The sequence below is a fragment of the Gekko japonicus genome, unplaced genomic scaffold (genome assembly GCF_001447785.1).
Source record: "Gekko japonicus isolate JY-2015 unplaced genomic scaffold, Gekko_japonicus_V1.1 scaffold19, whole genome shotgun sequence".
NCBI classification, from domain to species: Eukaryota; Metazoa; Chordata; class Lepidosauria; order Squamata; family Gekkonidae; genus Gekko; species Gekko japonicus.
This window is the reverse complement of record NW_015164664.1, coordinates 1,980,199-2,000,018: the sequence shown is the minus strand read 5'-3', so window position 1 is coordinate 2,000,018 and position 19,820 is coordinate 1,980,199. Positions and strand designations below refer to the sequence as shown.

The 19,820-nt window shown below is 48.3% G+C and overlaps 1 protein-coding gene across 2 annotated transcripts in view; it reads left to right on the top strand.

Moving 5' to 3' along the window:
• Positions 1–19,820, top strand: part of LOC107108547 (gamma-aminobutyric acid receptor subunit beta-4) — a 91,639-nt gene that overhangs the window by 51,637 nt on the left and 20,182 nt on the right. For both annotated transcript variants that reach the window (XM_015408992.1, XM_015408991.1), the window contains exon 4: positions 10,475–10,695. In XM_015408992.1, coding sequence (XP_015264478.1) covers positions 10,475–10,695 — 221 coding nt within the window. The remainder of the gene's footprint in view (positions 1–10,474; positions 10,696–19,820) is intronic.

The following is a 19,820-nucleotide window of genomic DNA, read 5'->3' as shown; positions in this document are numbered from 1 at the left end:
GAAAGAAATCCAGATGGGTAGCCATGTTAGCCTGCTGTAGCCAAAATATACACAAATTCGGTGGCACTTTAAACACTAACAACATTTATTCCATCGTGAGATTTTGTGAGGCGGCAGATCATCTCTTGAAGCGAACGCACCACTATACTTCTCCTGAATGTACCTTATGGAAGTCATTGGCACGCGTTGTGGCAATGGCCAGTTTTAGGCCTGTTAGATTTACAGTTTTAGGGGGGCTCTCTTTCTGTGTGGACTGAGCTCTGGTCCCACGCTGTTCCAGTAATCTGAAAACCCAGAAGGATCTGTGTGAGACAGGCATAACGGAGTGCTTAGCTTCTGCTCACCAGACTCATGGAGGGTGGGGCTGAAGTAACCACCCCATTATATCTCCTGTCTTACTTTAGTGAAGTGGTAGGAGATGGGACCATACAGCAGTGACTCTCACACTGTAAAATTAAAGCGTGACTTGGACTTGACACAGACTACAGAGATCAGGTTCCCTAGAGACAGTGGATGCTTTGGAGGATGGACTCAGTGGTATTATACCCTGTGAGGTCCCTCCCCTCCCCAAACTCCACCCTCTCCAGTAGGGTTGTCAACCTCCAGGTGGTGACTGGAGATTTCCTGGGATCACAACTGATCTCCAGGTGGCAGCAATCCGTTTACCTGGAGAAAATGGCTGTTTTGGACGGTGGACATTATACTCCATTGAAGCCCTTCCGCTCCCCAAACTCTGCCCTCCCTAGGTATTTCCCAACCCTCCAGACTCCACTCACAAATATCCAGAAATTTCCTAACCCAGAATTGGCACCCCAGCCTTAAACCGGCCTTTCCAGCTTGCCAACAAACAGGCCAACAAACATTCCCCAGGTGGGGGCAGGGATCCCTTGCTTTTGCAGGCTCCTGTCTGCCGGCGGCCAGCTGGCTGGCAGGAGGAAATCCCCCCCCCAAAAAAAGTGACATCATGCATGACATGCTGATGTCACCCAGAAGTGTCATCACCATAGAGTTTTGCCCAAAACCCAAAGTGTCAGTGATGCTGGGGGGGGGTGACACTTTGGGTTTTGGGCAAAACTCTATGGTTTGAGGGTGATCTTACCATAGTGTTTTGCCCAAAAACCAGTGTCACCCCCTGAAATCACCGACACACCTACATCACTCCTGGGTGATGTCAGCATGTTGTACAGTGTCCCTGCTCACTCCCAGAATGCACCTCAACCCCCCACCAGCGCTGCGATGGGAGCTGGCAACCCTAAGGCCAATTTATTTATTTATTAGGCTTATATCCCGCCCTTCCACATGGGCTCAGGGCGGCTAACAAGAGGCAATTGCCATACATAACACTAAAACCAAGTAAAACAATCAAATTACATTTTACATTTAAAATCGGTGCTCACAACAATATATCATCCGAGACGGGGACTCCAATGCAATGTTTCAGAGGTTCTACTGTCTCTTCTTGATCAGTCTTCACTCTGTCCATTCTCCATTCCCAAGGCCTTTTCACATTGCTAAAATGGCAACGTGGTGGTGGTACAGTGACGGTGGTGGCTCCTACTCAAAAGCCTGGCAGAAGAGCTCCGTCTTGCAGGCCCTGCGAAACTGCATAAGGTCCCACAGGGCCCTGAGCTCCTCCGGGAGTTCGTTCCACCAGATAGGAGCCGCCACTGAAAAAGCCCTGGCCCTAGTCGCAGCATATTTAACTTCTCTAGGGGCTGGGACGACCAAAAGATGTTTTGCCCCAGACCGTAGTGCCCTTGGGGGAACATATGGGGAAAGGCGGTCCCTTAGGTAAGCTGGACCCTGGCCATGTAGGGCTTTATAGGTAAGAACCAGCACTTTGAAGCGGACCCGGTACGCTATTGGTAGCCAGTGCAGCTCCTTCAAGACAGGCTGGACGTGATCCCGTCTAGAGAGACCCATCAACAGCCTGGCTGCTGCATTCTGCACCAGCTGCAGCTTCCAGATCTGCGACAAAGGCAGCCCCATGTAGAGAGCGTTGCAGTAGTCTAACCTCGAGGTGACCATCGCGTGGATCACTGTGGCCAAGTCATCGCGGTCAAGGTAGGGAGCCAACTGCTATGCCAGCCGCAGATGGTAGAAGGCTGACTTGACAGTGGCTACTACATGGGCCTCCATCATTAAAGAGGAGTCCAGGAGCACCCCCAAACTCCTAACTCTCGGCGCCGGCACCAAAGGTGCCCCGTCGAAGGCTGGGAGAGGGAGCCCCAACCCTGACCCGACCCGACCTAAGCCCAGGACCTCCGTCTTCGCCGGGTTTAGCTTCAGTCGACTCAGCCTGAGCCAACCAGCCACAGCTTGCAATGCCCGATGAAGGTCATCCGGGTCGGAGTCTGACCGGCCGCCCAACATTTGATAGAGATGGGTGTCATCTGCGTATTGATGACACCCCAGCCCATAACTCCGAGCAATCTGGGCGAGGGGGCGCATATAGATGTTAAATAGTATTGGGGACAGCACTGCCCCCTGAGGCACCCCACACTCAAGAGTATGCCTCTGGGAGCGCTGATCCCCAATCGCCACCCTCTGCCCCCGACCTTGGAGAAAAGAGACAAACCATTGAAGGGCAAGCCCCTGAATCCCCACGTCAGCAAGGCAGTGGGTCAGCAGCTGATGGTCAACCGTATCAAATGCGGCCGACAGATCTAACAGCAGCAATGCCGCCACATCACCTCGATCCAGATGCCTACGGACATCGTCTGTCAGGGCAACCAGGACAGTCTCCGTCCCGTGACCCGGGTGAAAGCCGGACTGGAAGGAGCCAGTCATCATAGATCTGTGTGAAAGGCAATAATAATTGCTATATGTTTTGTGTTTGTTTACATACTAATGCCTCTTTAAGAAATTACCAAATGGCACTCTGAGAAAAGAGGGGGAAGAAGAATGCTCCGTTACTGCGGTGATTTTAGTTAAAGGAATGTTGGTTGTCCCTGTTTGGTGTATTTGACTTTATTTATGGGCTTTCCTCTCACTGGAGTAGAGGCTGTTCCACCCTTTTTATTTGCAACACTTGATGAGGCATCTGTGGCAAGCAAGCCCAGTAGTTCCTTCTGTGGTAGCAGAGGATTTGGGGACATCTCGTCAGCTGCTTCCCTCAGTCATGGCAGTGACTCTAGCATGGGCCTATAGGAGCCTCCACCCTGTGGACAGAGATGAAACACAGTCATATAACACAGTTCCTGAACTACTATTCAACTATCTACCGTCCCTCTGCTAGAAGCTTGGTTTGAGAAGCATGTCAGACAAAGTAGGCCCTTTGTAGCTTTCTTGTGGGCAGTTTGCCTTTCACCCAATGTCATAAGGCATATCCAGTCACTGAGCCCTCTGCAGGTGTGAAAGGAGAGAAAACTGGAGATCTGTGACAGCACCAGCCAGTAGAACCTTTGTACAAAAGTGACTGAGCCAGAGCAGTGAGAATTTAGAGGTATTCTTAAAGGTTTGTGGTGACTCCTAACTCCACTGTTGGTTCCTGAGATAAGGAAGGTTTGATGGAACAAGACTTTCCCCAAGCCTGGGAGCTCCTATTTTGGCTTCCATTAACCTTCTCACAAATAACGGTTCCTTGCATCCTCTCTACCCTTTCCAAGCCTAGCTGGGCATCTGGATTTCTTCTGAGTTCTCACATGCAGCAGAGTCCCTCCCCTGTGCAGCACCTAACACGCACTGCTTTCATGAGCTCATGTTGAAGAATGCTTGCCGATGTCTGGTGTCTGCTGAGCCCAAAATGCGATCTCCTCGTTCCTGCTGCAGGTGATGCAGCTGTTGGCAAGGGTGGAGTTCTGCAAAACCTGCAATAACCCAATATGATGAAAATATTAATTAAACGGATAAAGTACCGCATCATATACTTAATCAACATTCCTCATGCCCGTTTATCCGTGGCTATTAGATGGCAGGAAGCCCAAACAAGGTGGCAGTTTTCACATTCAAAGTCCCCCATGAGGGATTGGATGATTTATCCAACCGAGACTGAAGGCTCATGTACAGCAATTAAAACCTGTGAATTAAAATAAACCTTCTGCGACAGCAAATCGATGGATGGAGAACTCCAAGAAAACAAGTCCCCTGGCACCCAAATGTTTCCATGCCCCTTGAGAGTAGGGCAGCAGCAGTCTGGCAGGGAGCCTTGGAAGGAGGAATTGGAAAATGAGACCCTGAGCCCAGGTACCAGGAGAACCCTCTTCAAAACTTTATTCCAGCCTCCGAGCAGAATCACAGACAGCAGACCTGCACTGATGCATGACGTGTTACTGAGCAGAAGCATTTCACACAGCAAGGAGGGGAGTGTTGTCTATTTCAGCGCTCCCCCTAAAACAAATCTTTCCTCGTGCATACCAAATTAGGATGTCATGGAGAAGGCTGTAGTCTAGCTTTACGCCAGCTTACTGGTCTTGAATGGAGAGTGATTTCTTTCTTTCTCTGGGCACGGAGAGGCGTTCAAACTTTCAATTCCATATCAGCATTCTGGAGCAATGCAGACCAGCCACAGATGCACAATTAATCATGTGTCTTGCCTCCTGGCATGTCTCGACCCCAGACACTACTCACCTGAGGGGTTTGACGGGAATCTTTACAGCCAAGACAGCCCCAGCATGATTAGATTGCAGAGCTGGGGGACGCTCCAAAGCCCAAATCAGGTCCCTGTTCACGGTCTGTTTTGCTGTACCGAGAGAACGGTGGAATCTGCAGTGGAGGCCAGTCAGAGACAGCCTCACTTAATGAATGGCTGAGACTCGCCTTAGATCCAGTGTTCCCGCTTCTGAGAAGCATGCCCCAATTTTGATTCCCCTCTAAGCATATCGGACAGTTCTGTGGCTCCTTGATGATGGATGCACTGAACCCGTTTCAGGGTAACTTTGTTCTCCTCCGGTGAGCGGTTGCTATCAGAGTGGCCTGCACCATCTTGTCACATGTTGTTGCTTCTTTTCCACATTCTACATCAAATGCACACTTTCTCCTGTGTTACCACAGAACCCCTGACGAGGATGAGAAAAGGAAACAGCCCACTTCCTTGGTGGGAGCTGGGGGAGAGGTAGGGTTGCCAGCTCGGGATTGGGAAATTCCTTTCTCCAGAGGAACTTTAGTCCAGAGACCAGTTGTAATTCCAGGAGATTCCAGGCCTCTTTTTTTTTAACCTTCGTAGGGGAAGCATTACTATAGGTTTTTTCTACCTTTAAACTCCCAGATTCTGTAACTGGGCATAAGTATTCAGTCCATGCACACATTCCTCAAGAACAATGGATATGCACATTATAGGTAAATACAGGCATGTTAATCTGCTAGCCAGCACTAGCTCTGTGTACAAGTGCTGCCAGCCTCTTTCGTCCTAGTGGGGAAAGAAGCAGCTTTTACTAAAGTTCTTAAACCAGGTTTTTGTAATGAAAAGTATGTAAGCAAAAGAGTTAGGCGAGTTCTTGTATGCAATATGAGTGCAAAGTTTTTAAGACAAAGCCTTATGAAATAAAAGCTGTTTGTTATCAAAAAGCAGCAGATACCGTCATTGCAGTACAGGATGACATATCAGCTGTCTGTCTTTACTGGGTGGACTTGCATGCAGTACGAGGGAAAGGCCTCCAGAGGAAGTGCCCCTGCTGCAGCAGCCAAGCATGCATTGTTAAGGTCACTGACTACTTAGATGAACATTGAATTTTTTTCCTCCCACTTTTTATTAATACAAAAAACAAAAGGGGGCCCCCCTCAAAATCCAGCTACCAAATGGAATTTTAAGAAAAGAAAAAGTATGCATAAAGTAGAGACAAAAATATAACGTGTTGGCAGATCTACACATAAGTTTCTATTCAAAGCTTTCCAGATATCTACAAATAAGCCCATATGCAATTGTCGTCTATATGCCATGCATTCAAATAGAGTTCTAAGGTCCTCAGTCCATTGCTTTACCAGAGGTGAGCATTTACCTTTCCAGTGTTGTAATATGAGTCTTTTAGCTGTAGTCATAGGGGATCCATTTTTGTTGACCATCACTTAGCCTCCAAGAGATGGGCAGATAGTTCAAAAGTACATAAACATCCTCAAAAATCAAAGAGCATCCTGATAGAAAATTGGTATGTAATGTCTTCCCAGAAAAACCAAATTACTGGACACACCCAAAGCATATGTTTAAAGGACGTGCCCTGTGCCCTGCCGCTTCCCGGCCCACCCCCGGCTCCGTCTTGCCTCTCCTCCCCGCAGCCGCTCCTCAGGCCTCAGGGCTTTGCCCTGGCGCAACCGGGGCTCGGCTCCTTTCCCGTCGTCCAGTGAGTGCTCCCTTCTCATTCTCATCCTCAAAAATCAACGAGCATCCTGATACAAAATTGGTATGAGTTCCCCAGGTAAGCCGGCTCGTGGAGGGGAGTGCGTTGGGGCCTCCCGAGTCTGCCGCCACGCCAGGGGTTCCGGGCCCCGGACTCCGGGGACGGGACAGTCATCTGGACACACCCAAAGCATATGTTTAAAGGACGTGAGTTGAGTTATAATGCCAACAGTTAGATGCTTTGCTAAAGAGTCACTGTGGAGTCCAGTATATCCAAAATAGGGCAATTTAGCTCCGTATTCCATTCATTCCTGAGACTTTGCATATCTTAGTCATTAACATCAAATATTTATAGGCAAATATTGTAGGTTTCATTTTTGGCATCGATTTAGGGCTGCCAGCCTCCAGGTAGCACTTGGAAATCTCCCACTATTACAATTAAACTCCAAATGACCAAGATCAATTCCCCTGGAGAAAATGGCTGCTTTGGAGGGTGGACTCTATGACATTATACCTGTCTGGGGTCCCTCCCCAAATCCCACCCTCCCCAGGCTCCACCCCCAAAATCTCCAGGTATTTCCCAACCTAGAGCTGGCAACCCCAATTTATTTAGAGTTTCCAGGAGGAAAGGGGACTCATCCTTTGCCATCCTCTTCTTCTTTTATTCAGTTAGAGTTTCCCAAAGCACAGGGGACTCTGAGACACTTAATGCTGCAGGGCCCTCTTTAGGTACCAACAGATGTTGCAGTTGTGTATATTGCCATTCAACAGAGGCTGACTAATCATATCTAGACCTCAGTTGAGAAAAATGACAAAAACTCATCATCATAATCTATCAATTGGTTCAGTATAAAAATTTCCCTATAGATCCAAGTCTTCCATTAAAAAAAAATCTTCCCAATTTTTACATCAGGATTGGCCCATAATGTTAATTTAGAATGTGAAAATGGATCAATTTGACATTGTTGTGACATTAAGCACCATTGTTCTGTAGCTGCAGACATTGCAGGAGGAATGGGATTTGCTCTAGCATAAGTAGACTCTAATGCGTTCTACTTCAAGAGGGGCACCAGACAAGAAGCCTCCAAAAGACCCCAAGATGGATAGTCCAACTACAAGGAACGATCCCCCAAATTAGTACAAGTTAACAAGCTAAGATCAGGGAAACCAAATCCTCCTTTAGTGAATGGAAGATGCATCCTCTTTAGTTCAATTCAAAGTTTATTTCAATACAAGGTCAGTAATACATCCTCTTTAAATAAATTCAAAGTGGTAGGGAACCTCACATAAATTTCTGAAACAAAGTATTAATTTTATGAATCTATCTGTAAGGTACATCGGAAGAAATTGCATGTAGAATATAAATAATCTTAGGTATAACATTGAATTGTAAGAATTTTTTTTAAGACAGTATTTATTTGTGACTCATTTAGGCAGTTTGTGACTGATTGAACTGTCCATTTCAACAACTGCTAGCCGAGTGGAGCAGAGGGACAGCAGAAGGGGGAAAGCAGAACTCAGTTGGGCTCTGTGTGAGAATGTGCATGCATGAAAAGCAGACTGTCCGTACTGCGCTGTTAGGAAGGAATGCAGTGAGGTGTCCTGCTGACTAGCTACAAACTGATTGACAAAGGGAGGAACCATTGGCAAAAAATAATCGGCTCCCTGTTTGCCTCTGGCGAACAGAGCATGAGCTGAATAGGCAGGTGTCTGAGCATCCTTAATTATGAGTCGCTGAACTTGCACTGGTTAAAATTCATTTGGAAGGGATTTTTTCAGCTGCCACTGGCAATTTATAAAACTGCCTCCCCTCCCCCCGGGGTACAGCTGTCACCATCTTTAAAGGCCTTTCGGCATAATTTTGAAAACCTATTTGCTCTGGAAGGCCTTTCAAAATACCTTCTTCTATTTTGCTGCCTCGGGTTTCTAATGTTACTTGTTTTTAATGATGTTGCATTTGATTGTACTGACTTGTATTTTTGCATTATTGCTGAGCCCCCTTGGGTGTTTTAAAACAGAAAGGTGAAATATAAATCTCCTGCACTGATAAATAATTAAAATACTGACCAGTTTCATTGCAAGTGCCCCAGGCCAAAAGCAGAGAAGAATTACCTACTTCCCACACAGGCTTAAAAACCCAGCAGCCCCCTCTAATTCCAAACGGTGCAACTTGAATGCACAGATTGTTTCTGACAGTGGGGTGAAAAATGAGTAGTGATAGAAGAGTCTTGAGGGCAACACGTTGTTGCCACAGAAAGCTAATGACTACTGGATCACCTTTTATTAGCCAGGAGGACTAAATGGCTTCTCTGTGTTCTGAGGCACTGGCACCAGTTACTGAGATGCAGCAGCCATAGAGAGCTCTGGCCTCCGTGCCCCACTTGGAGAATTTTATGGGGGCAACTGGCTGACAACGGTGGGAAACAAGAGGCAGGACAAGACTGATCTTTGATCTACTCCAGCAAGGGTCCGGTTAGGTACTTATGTCCCACCCACCCCCGGCGCCATTTATTAATCATGCCAACCAGAGCACTTTGTCTTGCTTGAGAATTCCTCTCCAGCAGCATAGCCTTCAAAGCCCACTTCGGAAAGCTTGGCAGCAGCATTACCAACAGTGGCTGCCCATTCCATCCTAGGAGGGTGCTGCTCCTTGGCATCTCTTGTCATTCTCTGCAGTATGGAGAAGTATGTGTGTGCCTTGCACACTTTCCCCTGGACAGCCCTACCAACTGTTAAAGCCCGCTCTTAGCCCTGCCATAGCAGCTGACAGTCAAGGGACCCTGGCAGCTCAACTCAAAAGCTGCCCCCCATTGCTTTGGCCTGTTCGGCTGCATTGGTTGGTGCTAGACTGCAGAAAGGGCTGCTTGCTACTGCTTTGTCATATATGGGCTGATCCAGTGCTGCAGCACCTTAGATCAGCCTGCCTCACATAGTGGCTAGAGTGTCAGTTGGAGAATTTTATGGGGGCAACTGGCTGACAACGGTGGGAAACAAGAGGCAGGACAAGACTGATCTTTGATCTACTCCAGCAAGGGTCCGGTTAGGTACTTATGTCCCACCCACCCCCGGCGCCATTTATTAATCATGCCAACCAGAGCACTTTGTCTTGCTTGAGAATTCCTCTCCAGCAGCATAGCCTTCAAAGCCCACTTCGGAAAGCTTGGCAGCAGCATTACCAACAGTGGCTGCCCATTCCATCCTAGGAGGGTGCTGCTCCTTGGCATCTCTTGTCATTCTCTGCAGTATGGAGAAGTATGTGTGTGCCTTGCACACTTTCCCCTGGACAGCCCTACCAACTGTTAAAGCCCGCTCTTAGCCCTGCCATAGCAGCTGACAGTCAAGGGGCCCTGGCAGCTCAGCTCAAAAGCTGCCCCCATTGCTTTGGCCTGTTTGGCTGCATTGGTTGGTGCTAGACTGCAAAGCCCTGCCATAGCAGCTGACAGTCAAGGGACCCTGGCAGCTCAACTCAAAAGCTGCCCCCCATTGCTTTGGCCTGTTCGGCTGCATTGGTTGGTGCTAGACTGCAGAAAGGGCTGCTTGCTACTGCTTTGTCATATATGGGCTGATCCAGTGTTGCAGCACCTTAGATCAGCCTGCCTCACATAGTGGCTAGAGTGTCAGATGAGGACATGGAGAGACCTGGGTTCAAATCCCCACCCTGCCACAGAAGCTTGCTAGGTGACCTTCAGCCAGTCCCACACTCAGTCTGACCTACCTCACCAGGTTGTTATGAGGATAAAATGGAGGAGAGGAGAAAGATGTAAGCTGCTTTGGACTCTCATTGGAGACAAAGGCAGGATGAGAAAGAAAGAAAGAAAGAAAGAAAGAAAGAAAGAAAGAAAGAAAGAAAGAAAGAAAGAAAGAAAGAAAGAAAGAAATTTCCCACTAAGGGCCCTGCCACCAAGCATTGCCAGCTCCCAGCTGGGAAATTCCTGGAGATTTTGGAGGTGGAGACTGGAGAGGGGAGGGTTTGGGGAGGGGACAGACCTCAGTGGGGTACAATGCCATAGAATCCACCCTCCAAAGCAGCCATTTTCTCCATGGGAACCAATCTCTTTTACCTGGAGGCCAGTTGTAATTCCAGGAGATCTCCAACCACCTCCCAGAGACTGGCCACTCTACTGCCACTCAGCACCAGAGCAGGGGGAGAGACCGCTGGGCCTTTCTTCTGAGATTTAACCTTTCCAATATTTGTGATTCCAGGACTACACGATCACCATGTATTTCCAGCAAAGCTGGCGAGACAAGCGATTAGCATACAGTGATCTGCCTCTGAACCTCACTCTGGACAACCGGGTGGCCGATCAGCTCTGGCTCCCTGACACTTACTTCCTGAATGACAAGAAGTCTTTCCTGCATGGGGTGACAGTGAAGAACCGGATGATCCGGCTGCACCCAGATGGAACAGTCCTGTATGGCTTGAGGTGAGTCCCCACAGAATGGCACACTTTTATCGTCCAGACCTTACTTGGGGAGGGGAGAGAGCAGCTTGAGAGTTTGTCACGTTATGTATATGTGATTTGATGTCATGTTATGTGCCAGATGTGGCTGCATCTGTTTTATTTGCTATCAACTCAGTTTTACCAGCAGACCACTGAAATACATTTGATCTGGGTTTGAGATTCTTCTGCCCAGATTCCTAGAGGTGTTATAAGATTGCATCAAAACTCAAAGTTCAGTGCCATTTCATGGTAGTGGTAACAATGATAAAGCTTCTAACTCAGGGTCTGTAACCTATGACTCCAGAGCCATATGTGGCTCAGTATGGAACTAAATATGGCTCTTTACAAATATATATATTTGTATATATTTTTAAGTTAAGGTATATTAGAGAGGTAGGTGGGATGCCTCATACATTCATTTGTGAAGGAAAGGGCAGGCACTAAAGGGCTTCTTGGAGATGCTTTACAGAAAGGGAAATGGTAGAGGTGAACCGTTGCCAGGAATCCAACTGTGAATTAAGTGCAGATTAATTCCAGTGCATGAAAACATTTGTACAAGGTCCTCCTATGTGTATTTATTACTTATTGGGAGACCTCACATGTGCCCCCTTCCTAATAAAGAATTCACAGCAACCAGTGTTTGGGCTGCAGAAACTTTATGGACCATTAATCCACATGTTGATTATAAGTAATGTAAAGTGGCATGTTTTCAGTTATGCAAACAGGCTCTCCTATACTAGCTCTCTATTGATCTCTTGCTCTGAATTGTGATGGAGTTTGGCTCTTTAATTATAAAAGGTTGCTGAATCTTCTGCCAGCTAGTCCGGTGGTATGTGTGCAGAGGGACTGTGATATTGATTAATGGATTTCACAACAAATTTTGCATGGTCTGCATGCTGAGCATACAATTACCTGGATTTTACAGGACCGTTGCAATGACAGGGACTTCTGAATTAGGCCAAGCCTATACTGCAGGTTTCTTCTCGTCTTGTCAGGGTCCTGTGTATTTGGTAAATTGTTTCATGTCCTGATCCCAGATTAGAACATAGGACATCCTGTTTGTCCCTGTAGGGTTGTGTGATGCTCAGTTAATTGTATAGGATATGGATTTGCTTCTCTGTTTAAAAATGCACTCTAGTAAAAATTATGCTGTTATGGAGCATGCTCATGCTAATTCGTAATCTTTGCTCTTCTATGTATTCCACATTATGACTGTTTAGTTCATCTAATTTATATGTCCAAAGGTCATTAGAGTGGAAAGTCTAACATCTGTGTGAGGCAGCATACTGCCCCTTTTGAAATCCACAGTATTGTAGTACCCAGATGTTCAGATACTTTGTCACATCTGGCTTATACCACAGCATGTATATGCTTTTGATTATCTTTGTTGTTGGGAAAGATAGCACAATAGAACTCACAGTAAAAAGGGGGGGTGGAGGAAAGAACAGTCTGTGGGCACCTGGTGCTGCTGCATTGCTAGAGCTAAGCGAGTTTCAGACTGGATGGCTTGCAAACTGCTGTGTCCTGGAGGAAGAGCAGGATATAAATGAAATATATAAATAATAACTCACATAAGAAGCTGTGGCGTCCTTGCTTATAGGGGAAATGGGTTTACCTTTAAACACTCTCTGTGTATATAAACTTGGTAGTTTTCTGCTGCCACCAGGAATTTAAATTTCAGTTCTCTCTCTTTTGGTAGTATGACCTAGGGTCTGGCCACTTCGGAGGACTATGTGACCCTGAGAAAGTACTGCACCGATTTCTGGGATAAGTTTAAACAACAATCGATTTATTTAATAAAGAACAAAATAGGTTTCTGGTTATTTTGAACAGTCGCTGACAAAAGGAACTTGTAAATATAACTGGCAAAGCTGGGTGCTACAAACAGTCTCTCAAACTCCAAACTCCACTCTGACAGGCTTATACACTCATATATATAGCTACACAGGCTAGTCTCTTTGTTTTATTCACACTGAATAGAATCAACTCTCTTAGTCACACAGACTAAACTGTTGGACCGATTTCACACAAGAGCTGCGCCACCGTCGCGCCTGTCTTTGCCCCGCTTCTATTGGTCAATTTCCCACTCGAAGCTGCACGGCCGCATTTTGACCCGCAGCTTCGCCCGATTTTCCCCGCGGTTTTGTGATCCTGTTTTTTGAGGATCAAGAAACCGTGTGGAAAACCGTGTGAAGCCGTGGGTCAAAATGCGGCCGTGTGGCTTCGAGTGGGAAATTGACCAATAGAAGCAGGGCAAAGGGAGGCGCGACCGTGGCGCAGCTCTTGTGTGAAATCGGTCTTTTATTCACACAGAATTACTCAGCATTCCATAGTCACACAGACTATGTTCTCTCTTCAAGCCTCACACACAGAATCCTTCATAACTGTCAGGGTGCATTCAGACGGGGCATTTGCAACGGAATAGGTGCCGGTTGCAATCAGTGAACTTACCAGCATTCACACATAGAACATCTGCCTTCCGTCCCTAACCGTTGCAAAGCCCTTTAAACCGTTGTACTCTGCCACTAGGTACTCAAGTGGTGGTATCCTGAGTACAACGGTTGTAATCGCTGTACCCGCCGTCTGATCGCTCCCCACCGTTGAGAAACAACTTCCGTTCGGAAGCCTGAGGCTTCCGATTTTTGCTCGCCATTTTTTAAAAGGTTGCCGATATGCGCTTGGGCGAAGCTTCGCCCTGGCGTTTGTTTAAAAAAAGAAAGAAAAGGCCCTTAGTATAACTTTCCGGAGGAGTCCGGGACTTCAGGGAGGCCAGTTTGGGCTTTAAACTTTAAAGGTAAGTCATTACCTTTAAACTTTAAATGTAATACGGGGTGTTTTGAGCATGCACAAAGATCGCCATTCTGTGGATGGCTGCCTATGCGCATGCTCAAATTGAGTTTAAAAAAAAAAAGCCAACCGGTTCCAACCGGTACAATTTATGCCGGCTGAAACGCCCCGTCTGAACGCACCCTCAGAGTCACACAGATTCTCTTCAAAACTCTTCCATACTTGTCTTTCTCATATCACAGAATCACTTCATAAACACACAAACAGAATCCTCTTAGAACATCTCCCACTGTCAGCAGCCAATCAAATCACACTTGTCACCCTCTATCACTCTTCTTAAGGGCCGGCCTGAGGGGTTTCTGCGCCCTAGGCCAGGCTGCCTCATGGCACCCCCTCTCAGATGCCAACCTCCCAGTGGGGCCTGGAGACCTCCCAGCTGGGTCCCAGCAGCAGGGCCAGCCGAGAGAGGGCTCCATTCCCCACCGCCGCCTCCTGCCAGCCCGCCTGCCTGCTGCAGCAGGCAGTTTTTTTGCTAAAGAGGAGGCCGGAGGCCCCTCGGCCCACCCCCTACCTGGATCGAGAGCCAGCCCTGAAGGTCCAGGCAGCTACGAGGCAGCCAAAGGAAGTTGGAAGCGCCAGCCCAGCAAAGGCGGTGCCCCCTCCAAGCACCACCTTCCTGCCTTCTTCTCTCCCACCCGGGGCGCTCACCTTCTGGCAGCAGGTGGCCATGCCTCATCCGGGAGTTGTAGCGCCACAGGCTGCGAGTCCATCCTTCACGGGCCACCCCAGTACCTCCAACGTTGGGTTCTTTCGGCCAAGTCCGCCTCACGCCAAGGGGGCGATGGCAAAGCTGGAGGGGCGGGAGAAAGGAGAGGCCACAAAATCTTTGGGGGCGGGGTGGTGGGGGGAATTGCAGGCGGCTGCCCTCCTTCCCAGATCATGCTGGAACCCTATCGGCGCCCTCTGCAAATCCTCATTCTCTGCTGCGCTCCTGATTGCCTCGCTTTCTGTGGTTCTTTCCTCTTGCAAATGCTCGCCCAGCATCCTTTCCCTCCAGTTCGCCGCTGCTATCGGGTTTCTTCGCTTCCTCTCTTGCAGTTGCATTATGATTTATTGACGACTTTGTGTTTCTGCATCTCCAAGCTGAGTGTCACTTTGCACCTCTTGTCCCCCCTCCCTCCAAAATTTCCCTGCAAAGAGGAGAAATCCTCAGGCTGTTTTTTGTTTGAAATCCCCATTTTGAAACTTGGTTAAGGAGAGGCCGTAGAGTAAGTGGGAGGGTTTGAAAAGCGGTGGTGGGAAACAAGATGCACGCACACGCCGTTGGGAAGAGGAAAGAAGGTACGCGGGGGGGAGGAGATGAATTACCCTAAAATCTTTGGTTGGCAGCCTGCCCCCCCGTCCCTGCTGCAGAAGCCCAGGGGCGCTTTTGCACATGGAAAGGGGGCGGACTCCGGAGGCTCGACACCCCCTTCTGGGCAGTCCACTGAGCACTCCCCAGGAGCTGGCAAGGGCACACGGCGGCCAGCACAGAGCGGCATGTGTGCTGCTGCCATGCCACCGCCGCACCAAAAGGAGCAGCGGGCAACTTTGGTTGGGGGGGGTGGCAGGGGAATTGGCACCCTGCTAGTATCTCCGCCCTAGGCGAGATTCTAGCAGGCCTAGTGATAGGGCCAGCCCTGCTCTTCTCATATTACTGCATTCAAACTAAACATTTAAAGGAACACCCACACCAAAACATGGAAATCATTACAGAAGCGTATGAGTTTGCTAGAGTTTTAGTATTTCCAGGTTGTTATTTTGTTTCTTATCTGTGCCATTGGACATGCCCAAGTTCAATTTCAGTGTGTCTATCTAATCTCATACTTTTCCACTATGTGATATGTACCCGTTACCTTTGCTAGTATGCCTCTCCCTTCTGCCTATGCAAGTTCCATAGCACTGCAATCCCATATAAGTGGCATCCCCCCCTTTAATCTGAAGCCAGGGCATATTTTTGTCTTGAGCTCTGGTTTGATTCAGAACACTTAAAGTCTTTTTTTTAAGGACAGCTCTGCTGGCAGTGCCAGTAACTGCAGAAATAGTGTTGCAAAGATAAATAACTCCTAGCACATTTTTGAGAGGCAGGGAGAGGGAAGTGGTTTTTGGAAGGAAGCACTAGTGTAAATGCTTCTACAGTCTCCCCCACAAAAGCTCTCCAGAGCAGCATGTCCAATGAATTCTGAAACATTTGGTGGTTTGAGGCTGAATCCGTGTAGCTTCTTTCCCCGTGTTAGGAAGGAAGTGGAAGGAAATCTGCCATCCCCAGCAGTGACTTCCCCCAGAATCAGCATAGCTTCCATATGTCTTGAGGGTGATTCCATGTGCCCAGGACTGAGCGCGTGCTGTGACTCTATGCAAGTGCAGAAGAACCATGCAGTATGTCTCAGAATCCCAACCCAACACACTCACCTGCCCCATCACCATTTGATTATATATATAAATTTGTAAAGTGCTCGTGCTTGGTGGTACAGCAGAGCATCATTCCAATAATTACCTCTTTAGAAAAGAGGTTCCAAAGAAGAACTGCATGGTGGTCCTCGGTGATGCCACAGATGTGTTAGCCAAGAGGTCCCTACGATGCTCAGGAGACTACAGTCCTCAGAGCTCCTCAAACAATGACAGATACATGAGAGAAGAGAGATTTTAATTTTGCTAGCAACTAGAAACTGAGCAGCTCCGAGCTGCAGCGAGACAAGCTTTCCCCGCAACAGCGGTTCTGCTGACCATATCTGTAACTGCTTTGCAAAGACATTAGAATCCCCATAACAAAAACCTAAGAGATCTGCATGTGTTGCAGGAAAATGCCCTCATCTGGAAAGGCTGTAATAAACCTCCACCAAAATCATGAAGAAGGCTACTACGTACAGAAGTCCTAGCCACAATCACGATCTTACTCTTGAAGATTCCGTGGTATCTTTGCCCTACACAGAGGCATCCTTGGTAAATAAGCAAGATGGCATTTGCTACAATATAGGCAGAGATTTACATCTTCTGGTATAAGCATAAAGGAAATCCAGGGCATTCAACGGAGCACCTGCAGATGTGGCCTGGGGAGTATCCAAAGTGCAGGTGGCACGGAGTTCAGCCCTGCCCACAAAGCTAGAGGGTCAAATACCAGGGCTTTCCTCTCGCCAGCCTTTGCTCAGCACTGATCTTGGGATGGTCACCGCAGGGAGGTTTAGCCCACGGGGTCCCGCAAATGAGCTGGAAAAAATGTCATTTAATACATTTTTGCATCTCACACTTTAGGGGAAAAGAAAGAGGAGGATGCAGTTGTGGATGCTGTTTCCCACGGGTGCAGGATAATATATACAGCACAAGCCGTGTGCAGCATGCAGGATGAGTCACCGGCCTTTGCGGTCCCTCTGTCTTCCACTGCTGCATCTCTCTCAGAGGGCTGGGAATGCCCTGAGAGGATGCCTTCATTTTCTGTGGTCTCTAGGAACAGGATCAGGGAGAAGAAAAAGAAGAAAGGGAAAGGTATTTTTCATTCGCCATAGAAAGGGCACATTTGGAACATGGCAGAGTAACACCCCCCCCCCCAAGATTCTTGCAAGGCCTATGCAGATAGCAGTTTTCTTCCTGAAAAAGGGTGACCCACCACTCATTTTGCAGTGTAGTATTTCCACCCTATATATGTGTGTATGTGTGTGTGTGTATTCCCTCTGTCTCTTCGGATCTATTTATAGCATGACAGGCAGCAGCAGAGGCTCTCCTCAAGGCTTCCTACAACCCTCGTCACAGACAGCAGAGAGATAAATTTAGCCTGCAAGAGTTCTTAAAGAGACAGCAGCCTGACCAGGCCATTCCCTGCCCTGCTTTCTCACTGGGAGGGGGGCTCTTTCTGGCTCCCGCCCACCCTGCCTCTTCACTCCTCTTCCCTGCCTCCCCCCTCCCATCTCCCTCCATCCACATTCTCTCTCCCTCTGTCTCCAGGGCTTGGGGGATAACAAAGCTTTCCCCTTTAACACTTGGCTGGTTATGCCTGCATCATAAAATGTACAGCTTGATTCATGCCTTATGGATGTTTAATTGCAAAGAGTGGACGTGGGGTTTATCACCATCCACCGCCATGCGTGCCCGCGCACATGCATGACTATTAAGGCTGAATTCTCACTTCTGACATGCCACTTAAAGGGCTCAACAGCCTTTCTCCCACTGCTGTTGCTGGATGGCACCTGTGAAAAACCGAAAGGCTGTTCTTAATGTGCCGGTGTTGTGCTCCCGAATCAGTTGCTAGCCATTCAGAATGGCTGATTTGCGCACACATTCCAGCCATCCTGCCTGTGTGATTTGGGCGCCTAGGACGACAGGCGAGGAGGGCTACTCTTGGGGGACGTCAGGGGCTGAACAGTGAGCTTCCTGAAGTTATATGATTCCATCTGCCAGAAGGAAGTTGATCCTTCCTAGCCCCACTTGATATCCAAATTGTCAGGGTTACCAACCTCCAGGTGGGGCCTAGACCTGGAGTTCTCCTGGAGTTACAACTGACCTCCAGGTTACAGAGATCAGTTCAGCTGGAGGAAACGGCATCTCCTGAGGGCAGACTCCATGGCATCCCATCTCTGCTGAGCTCTCCCCCCTTGCCAACTTCACCTTCCCCAGGCACTGCACCCAAATCTCCAGGAGTTTTCTAAGCCGGAGCTGGCAACCCTACAAATTGTACAGCAAACCATCAGCATGTTCCCTTTAGCCAGGATCATTTTTAAGCTTGATGACATTCTGACTGAGTCCAGACTGAGACGATTCCCTGTTATGGCCTCATTGCTGCTTTCTCAGCAGCTGTGGAACATCCATATTAAACCATTCTCAGGTTTTCCCTCCTCATTACCTTGCACCCACTATCCCCCACCCCTAACAGTTTTTTTGCTGGCTAAAAAACAAACAAACCCAGGAGTAAGCATATCACTACAGTGTTACAGCGATATACCTGCTATATACTTTTCTGAAAGCCAGCAATTATCCTGTCATGAGCCAGGGCTGGGGGGTGGGGGGGTGGAGAGCACAGGAGAATGGGGGAGAATGGAGCTGGATGCGGGCAGGAATTTCGGAAATCCACACCTTCCCATCCATAGGGAAGCTAACCCACTTGGATTCCAATGTTTCTGGAATCAAAGGAAGGGAAGCCAGAGAAGGTAACAGAAGGGGGAACAGAATGAGAATGTCCTGGGTTGTATCCACACACCATCAGATCTTGCTTGGGCTATTATTATGCTCTAGCAGTCATTCACGACTGGGTAATCCCTTGTGAAGGAACAGATTCACAAGCACCTCCTGTTCTTTCCAGTTGGCCCCTGGGAGGTCAGAAAAACCCTGCAGCTGCCCCAAGTCTCTGCCTGGCAATGACACCCCTTCCCCTGCTCCCCAGTGTTGCCAAAAACAATTTGGGTAACCACCTGCTGCCACCAATGATGCTGAGAATATCTCCTGCCAGACACTCTGTACCTGTGTTGCTGTTTAGAGGCTCAGCATAAGTGCTGCATCTCCTACTACACTCCTACAAGCAAGCGTGGGAGCGGTCTATTGCAATTTTGCAATCCAGGGATGGGGAGCTTCTCCGCTGCTTTCCCCCGTTACTGCAACAAGTTTGGATCCTTTCCAGTCTGGTTTTAGCCCTGGTCATGGGACTGAAACTGCCCCAGTGGCCCTGTGCTGGGAGATGGACAGAGCGAGTGTAACTTTGTTGATTCTCCTGGACCTCACAATGGCGTTCGTCTGGACTGCCTTTCCAGGCTGTGATTGGGAGTCACCATTTTGCAGTGATTCCCGTCCTACGTGGAGGGCAGGTTTCAGAAGGTGGTCCTGGGGAAGTGCCACTCAGTCCCTTGGACTCTGGGGTCCCACAAGGCTCCATCATTCCCTATGCTCTTTAACATTACAGCCATTCCCAGGCTGCAAGGATGAGACAGAACTGGTGCCTGGAGGTAGTTTTGGGGTGGACATGGGCTAATAAGATGATGCTTAATCCCAGCCATATGGAAGTGCTACGGGTAAGTGGAAGGTTTGTCCCAGGATTTAAGGTGTCACCTGTTCTGGATGGGGTTGCAGTCCCCTTGAAGGAACAGGTTCGTAGTCTGGACCCAGGCCTACTGTTAGATAAGCAGGTGGCAGCTGTGGCCAGGAGTGTCTTTTATCAGCTTTGACTTGTTAGTCAGCTGCGGCTTTCCCTGGACAGAAAAGATCTCGCCCCTGTGGTGCATCCCCTGATTACATCTGCCTTAGATTGCTGCAATGCATTCTACATAGGGCTGCCCTTGAGAATTGATCAGAAACTTAAA